The sequence below is a fragment of the Stegostoma tigrinum genome, chromosome 7 (genome assembly GCF_030684315.1).
Source record: "Stegostoma tigrinum isolate sSteTig4 chromosome 7, sSteTig4.hap1, whole genome shotgun sequence".
Classification (NCBI taxonomy): domain Eukaryota; kingdom Metazoa; phylum Chordata; class Chondrichthyes; order Orectolobiformes; family Stegostomatidae; genus Stegostoma; species Stegostoma tigrinum.
In genome coordinates this window covers 63,074,634-63,082,532 of record NC_081360.1, presented here as the reverse complement: position 1 = coordinate 63,082,532, position 7,899 = coordinate 63,074,634, and the positions used below count along the sequence as shown (strand labels likewise).

Genomic DNA, 7,899 nt, shown 5'->3' with positions numbered 1-7,899 from the left:
GCGAGAACAGTTCTTTCATCGAACCGCAGCAATTACGCCTGTACATTGAAAATTTTGGAAATACACAGCATCCTTGGAGAGAGAGAAACAGAGTGAATGTTTCAGGTCATGAATCATGTAAATACCAAGGGCAGAAACAATGCAAATGCGCACACACACACACACACATACAAAATCTGTCACGACAGCCATAATTATATAACATTCACATCTTGAAGCTGCATCTACGATATAGATCACCTGGGAACAACCGTACGCAGCAGCCCCAACATAAACTATCATCGGCCGCGCAGTCCACAACTTCACAAGACCACACTAAGGAGTCACAGCTGCAGACGGATTCGCATCAGCAGCAGTTATGCAACGACGCTAATATGCACAGTCTCATCTTAGCTGCCTGTCATATTGTAACCGGTAATTATTAAGAGCTGGGCGTATTTTAAATCACATACCGTGTGACTAATTCTCTCCGCTCCCTACTGTATAAATGCTGACAGTTTCCGTTAACCTGGCGCTGTGTGCTATTTCGAATATATGGCAATCAGCTGGTGAAAAGAGTACAGTATGTATGGTACCACTCTGCGGCGGCTCACTGGCACCTTGCTCACATTTATGCCGGACTGTTTCGGGAAGTCCTAAAAGCTAGCAGGGACTTTGTAGTTAACATCTAATGTAGTTTCCAGTTCTAATTGAAATACATAAAACGCTGCGACCAGACACATAACTCCGTTTTTAGGCTCATAATTTAGAATCGGCCCAGATCCTGGAGATCGTCCTACTCAAACAAAAATAGCTGTTTCGAACGTGATTGACTACAAAATAATTACATTTGGGCGAAAAAGGATTGCAATGTTCACAACTGATGGAGGTGGTGTTAACTTCGTAATCAGTATTCGAGCATCAGAGTCGAGCTAACCTCTGTGTCGGAAGAAATATTACTGCTGCATAATAATTTTGGATGGTACTTTATGAAACAGCATAGTTGCACTGTTCGGTCTTTTGAAATTATGAGGTTGGAAGTTTTACATTGAATCCCTCACTCTCGGCCGGATGGCAGCGTCCGCTTAGAGGGGGCGGATAAAGGAGGAGTTGGACTTCCTTAAAAGGCTTTCCTTTGAGATCCATAGGAAACTTCGAGTGCAGCCGTTTCAAACACGAGCTTGAATTTCACAACATCTCAAACTATAAACAAATCACAAAACCATTTTTACTTTCTTGATGGAGGTCCTGAGCATGGAAGATGAAAATAAACAGATGCAGGAAAGCTACGGAGAGGTAAGAGGAGCATTTTCCCCCCAGCACATTCCCTTCAATTGCAGCTGATAAGATCAACATAGAGCAACATTAAACCATGGTATTGAATTGAAATAAAAGTTTACGGAGAAAAACTCGGTATGTCAGCTTAGAACTGAATACTTTCGCGACTGTTGGTCTACTCTGCAGAGACAAATTAAAATGCAAAGCAGTGAGTAAAATATGACAGAATGCAGTTGTTCTTGAACAGCATAATTGAAATGTTCCCAATGTTCGTCTAACTGCCTTTTTAGAAAGTGTAGTTCCTTGGTTAAAACGTGCAAACAAGTGTATAGAAATTGAATTTACCGTAATTAATTATTCAGTGACTGAGGCATTTTGCGCATCGCTCTTTACAGATGGTCGATGTCGAAGATAAAAGAGCATTGGTTTGCGACGAGAGCACGACAGAAGGGGAGAAAAGCAACCTTTCATCAGCCAGCTTCAATGTAATAAACTCTATCATAGGCTCCGGGATCATTGGTAAATACGCGTGTTATTTATTTTAGTTCTACATTCATTAAAATCTATTCATGCCAATTGTTGACAACCCCCATCTGAATGTCGCTTTGCCAGGAGTCAGTCATCGGCACTAGGAGTTTAATGCTCAGCAAACAATGCCACGGAAATTCCAAAATCAATAATTTATACCTTCTGTCTTTATTTTAAAAGTCCAAAGTGAGCTTTGAGGTTTCAGCGGATTAATGCGAAGGGATAAGATGGGAAATATTGCAGAAAAAGATTTGTTAGCTAATGTGAAAAAAGCAGGAGAATATTAATTACTGTACGTAGTAAGAATAGAGAGGTATGTCAGTATTAGTTAAATGATAGAATTTCAAAATCCAAAGAGCTTAGAAACTGGTTGTGAACGATGCACACTGCTCTTGACCTACCTTGTATACTTAAAACTGGAGCTCCAGTTCGACTAGCAAGTTCATTTTCAAACAGTGTTTTCTAAAACTTTTATTTTTTAATATTTCTAATAAAACCAGCTGAAAATTACTGGATTTAGTATTGGAGGCAGAGATTTAGAAAAAGAAAGGAGACTATGTTAGACCACTGTAAAATTCTGGCTAAGCCTCAACTGCAGAAATGTGTTCCATTTCAGGCACCATACCTTAGAACAAAAGAACTTAAGGTGCAAGGAAGAAGCATTTTTCTAACACAGCAAGTCATTGTGATTTGGAATGAAATGCGGGAAGGAGCAATGCAAACAAATCAGTCTTCAAATTTAAGTGAAAACTGGATAAGTATTTGAAAGCAAACAGGCTTACAGAAAGTAGTGGAGTGGGTAGTTCATTGAATAATTGTAATAAAGCACAGTAACAGGAAAGATGGGTAATATGGTATGCATTACCAGTTTATCATATCACAGATTATGCCTGTTTGAAATGTTTTCAAATCTATTGAAATCTTTGATTTTCCCCTGTTTGTACGCAATTCTTATTTTATCAAGTACATGTCCAATTTCCTTTAGAAATTTACTTCAAAATCAGTAAGTATCAAAACGAATACTGGTTCTTATAGCAATGCTTGGGGCAAGCCATTATATACTTACATCCATTTTAGGTGGAAGACTAAATAAATGATCAATTCAATAGGTAATGTTAATCTTCCAATGTTTTTTATTGTTCAGATTACTGTTGAGGAAACACTTCACCAATTCATAGGGATCAAAACTCAGGGGTATGTGGGAATTTGGATTTGAGGACAAATTCAGGTCATCATCATCATCAAATCTGGTAAAAGAGCTCCCAGAATATCATTAGGTGGGAAGCTCCAGGATTTTAACTCAACAATAGGAGGGAATGCTGATGCATAGCCAAGTCAAGATGGTGAATGTCTCCGAGGTAATGGTCTTCACATGTACCTGCTACTTCCATTCTTCTAGTGAAGTTTCTGATTTCGTCTCAAAGAAGCTTCGATGACATGCTATAGTGCATTCTGCAGGCAGAACATGTTGTAACCGTGAGTGCATTCAATTGGGGGGGAAAGTATTTGAACTCCTGCATGGGATGTCAAATAGACGGACTGTTTTCATCAGTATGGCATCAAGTTGCTTGAATACTTTTGCAACTACAGTTATCCAAGGGTCTAGGCCCGAAACGTCAGCTTTTGTGCTCCTGAGATGCTGCTTGGCCTGCTGTGTTCATCCAGCCTCACATTTTATTATCTTGGAATTCTCCAGCATCTGCAGTTCCCATTATCTCCAATAACAATTACAAGTCTGGATTTTATGCTTATCTGCCAGTAGATTTGAATGCTGTGGCCACTAATCCTGATTGGTGCTGTTAGACTTTTTTAAAAAAAGTTCATGGAATATGGATCATTGGTAGTGAGGCCAACATTTATTTCCAATCCCTTATCACCAAATGAGATGGTGGTTAGTTGCTTTTTCTTTTGAGCACCTGCTCTCAATGCTTTAGCGACACCCACAATGCTGTTAGAGAGGGAGTTCCCAGATTTTGGTCCGACTGTTTGGCAGGCAGCATTCTAAGGTGGGAATTTCTTCCTCGATAAGTGTAGGCAAATTCTGTTAAGTCAATTTTTTGCCTACATCTTTAAATGCTCTGGGGCAACATTAGGATTGTAGGCAGGTTCCCTAAAGTTGAGAGAGTTTTAGCCAGGATGTTGTGGACTACGATACCCTGTACAATTTGTATATTGTAGGCAGTGGGGAAGCTTTACAACGGCAGGACACAATTACAAAATAATGCATTTTGATTTGCTCTAGTAGTAATGTTATATAAACTGAATGCTCGTATTGAATTTCATTGATGCTCAAAATGTTGATGGAGACAATTCAATTGTGGTAATGCCATTGAATATCAAGCATGGTTGTAAGGCACTGTCTGTTTTTGGAAATGATTGTTGTCTAGCTGTTGTGTGGCATAAATCTTTCAGCCTGAGTCTGCAAAGGTCAGGTTTTGTTTTGTGTGCCTATGGACTGCTTCAATACATGAAACATTTTGAATGGAAATCATCCATTAGTAGCATAATTCCTGTCCCATACTGGGGAGACGATCATTGATGAAATTGAAGATAATTGTTGTTCTTAAGCTGCTGGCTTGTGGAAATCCCACTGTGTTTCTTGGATCAAGGATATTTGGCATTTGGCATCCAGCAACAATAGTTATCTTCCTTTGTACCAGGTACAAGTGTAGTGAGTGGCATGTTTTGCCTTGACTCCGCATTAGTTTACAATAGTACCACATTCATTTAAGTGTAGGTTTGATATTAATGGGAATTGTGCACATTTTTTTTCTGGTACTTAGCTCTTGTGTTAACTTTTGGACCAAAACACAAGTTCTGGTGTTGCATGCTTTTTCTGGAACCAGAACTGTACATTAATGACTAGGTTATTGGTTAAAAAAATAAAGTCGCCATACTCCCAGAGGACCATACTGCTGCTCTCCCATTAGAGAGATTATTGGTAAATGCCACTTAATAGCATTGTTGATTACTCTTTTCCCACTATATAGTTGGCAATAAATGGTACAGTAAATGGTCAAGTTGGATGCAATCTGCTGTTTGTGACCAGAACCTACCTGGTCAATTTTCAACATGTGTAGATGCCAGAGAAAGTGACTGAGACAAAAAAATTAACGTAATTATTCATGTTGAACATGAATGACAATGTTTCAGTTTAGTCTTTAGATTAATATGTTAAGTTGTACCATCACTGAGGATGTGGATATTCACAAAGCGTCCTTCTTCTGTGACTAACTAATTGTCCATCTCTCTTCACCATTGAATATGACAAACCTGCTGAGCTTTGTTTGGATCTCTTACCCATAGCATTGCAGAGTTCAGCCTTTAGCATGTTGTTTCCCAGATTATAAATTATACTTGAGCTCCTTCTTTTTAATACTTCTTATTCAGTTAAAATCAAATTATTCATAAAATTTGCATGTTTCAAGTTGGATATGTTCAGCAAAGATTATTTTCTGTTCTGTGAACAAAAAGACAAGAGAATCAAACAGGTCGTAAAAGCTAATTAAAAAATGATAGCAGATTTCAGTTTTTTTCTCAAAAAAATTTGTGCTGTAAGCCATGTACCTGACTGATATATTCGTGCACATTAGGTATGCGTCATTTAGCATTGAGTTGTCAATTCACCACATTACTTATGCATAATGCATATGAGTGGGTTATCACTTGTTGCCAATCCTAATCAACACACGATTAATATTGTACATTCCAGCTAGCTTTTTTCATTTCTACAATTGTTTGAAGCCCTTTTTATCTTTGGAAATTTCCCTCTCTTCTGCATACATATTGGTTAAGTAATCTGTGAAGGTTTACTACACATTATACACTTTCATGAACTTGCCTCAAAACATAAGCACATTCTGAATTGAGACAGGATATCATGATCTCCAATGCACTTAACATTATCAGACATGTAATTCGCAATACTTTCCTGTTCCCAATTTCACCCAGCTGGGTGTTCTGCTAGTTCTGAGGAAGGGTCACCAGACCAGAAATTTAACTCTTCTTCTTTTTCACAAGTGCTGCCAGACCTGCTGAACTTTTCCAGCAACTTTTGCTTTTGTTCGTCCAGCCCTTTTATTCTTCTTAATGATGACCATTTCCACAGGGATCTGTTTTGAGATCTCTGCTCTTTTGTGATCTTTATAAATGACTTGGATGAGGAAGCGGAAGGGTGGGTTAGTAAGTTTTTTGATGACATGAAGGTTAGTGCAGTTGTGGACAGCATGGAGGACTGTTGTAGGTTGCAGTGGGACATTGACAGGATGCAGAGTTGGGCAAAGAAATGGCGGATGGAATTCAACTGAGAAAAGTGTGAAGTGATTCATATTGAAGGTCAAATTTAAATGCAAAATAAAGGATTAACGGCATGATTCTTGGCAGTGTGGAGAAACAGAGGGATCTTGGGGTCCATGTCCATAGATCTCTCAAAGTTGCTACCTAAGTTGATAGGGCTGTGAAGAAGGTGTGTTCGCTTTCATTGGCAGGAGAATTGGGTTTAAGAGCTGCAAAGTTAGGCTGCAGCTCTATAAAACCCTGGTTATACCACACTTGGAATATTGTGTTCAGTTCTGGTCATCTCATTTATAGGAAAGATGTGGAAGCTTTAGAGAGGGTACACAGGAGATTTACCAGGATGCTACCTGGGCTGGAGGGCAGGTCTTATGTGGAAAGGTTGAGGGAGCTAGGGCTTGTTTCATTGGAACAAAGAAGATGAGAGGTGACTTGATACAGGTTTGCAAGGTGATGAGAGGCATAAATATTGTTGATAACCAGAGACATTTTTCCCAGGGCGGAAATGACTGTTATGAGGGGGCATAATTTTAAGGTGGTTGGAGAAAGTTATGGGGAGATGTCAGAGGTAGGTTCTTCACACAGAGGTGGGCATGTGGAGTGCACTGCTGGCAGTGGTAGTGAAGTCAGATACTTTAGAGACTTTTAAGCAACTCTTGGGTCGGCACATGGAGGATAGTAAAATGTAGGGTATGCAGGGTAGTTTGAGCTTAGTAGGATAATAGGTCGGCATAACATTGTGGGCTGAAGGGCCTGTATTGTGCTGTACTGTTCTATGTTCTGTGTTAAATTGGCATGTGTACAGTGATCATTTACATATAAATGCATTCACTTACACTTCTGCAACTTCATAAAACAACAATTGCATTTATATACATCCTCTGAACACCCCAAGGCACAATTAGCTGAACAGGTGAGTGTATGTTGAAGAAGATTGTGTCTGCTCTTTCAGACTGCAGATAAATCAAAAGATGAGCAGAGCTGGTACACCATGGTCAAATGAAATACGGTAGCTTTTATGACACTGAATACAATTGCTTTTTCAGAAACCTGACCACAGATAGTAAAATGAGGACCTGTGGGGAAAGTGGGCACAGATTTTTGATATGATCAAATGTTTGAAGATTTTGAGTAGGAAAAGGAGATTGAAAATCAGTTAAGGTTAGGTGTTTAGGAAGGAGAGTGTGTGATGGTAGTATATGTAAAAGTGATCGGGACTGTGCCTGAGGGCAGGCAGCAATTTACAGTGTCAGAGATAATGGGAACTGCAGATGCTGGAGAATCCAAGATAATAAAATGTGAGGCTGGATGAACACAGCAGGCCAAGCAGCATCTCAGGAGCACAAACGCTGAAGTTTCGGGCCTAGACCCTTCATCAGAGATGGGGATGGGGTGAGGGTTCTGGAATAAATAGGGAGAGAGGGGAGGCGGACCGAAGATGGAGAGAAAAGAAGATAGGTGGAGAGAGTATAGGTGGGGAGGGGATAGGTCAGTCCAGGGAAGACGGACAGGTCAAGGAGGTGGGATGAGGTTAGTAGGTAGATGGGGGTGTGGCTTGGGGTGGGAGGAAGGGATGGGTGAGAGGAAGAACCGGTTAGGGAGGCAGAAACAGGTTGGACTGGTTTTGGGATGCAGTGGGTGGAGGGGAAGAGCTGGGCTGGTTTAGGGATGCAGTTGGGGAAGGGGAGATTTTGAAACTGGTGAAGTCCACATTGATACCATATGGCTGCAGGTTTCCCAGGCGGAATATGAGTTGCTGTTCCTGCAACCTTCGGGTGGCATCATTGTGGCACTGCAGGAGGCCCATGATGGACATGTCAT

The 7,899-nt window shown here is 40.2% G+C and overlaps 1 protein-coding gene across 2 annotated transcripts in view; it reads left to right on the top strand.

The window, feature by feature from the left end:
- Positions 1-280: 280 nt before the first annotated feature.
- slc38a11 (solute carrier family 38 member 11) overlaps positions 281-7,899 on the top strand; it is an 85,016-nt gene continuing 77,397 nt past the window's right edge. Inside the window, exons 1-2 of one of the 2 annotated variants that reach the window (XM_059647323.1) lie at positions 281-414; positions 1,653-1,776. In XM_059647323.1, coding sequence (XP_059503306.1) covers positions 1,653-1,776 — 124 coding nt within the window. In that variant the 5' untranslated portion in view covers positions 281-414. Of the gene's footprint in view, positions 415-532; positions 1,276-1,652; positions 1,777-7,899 lie in introns of those variants that run through there. The other variant, XM_059647322.1, reaches the window with a different exon arrangement.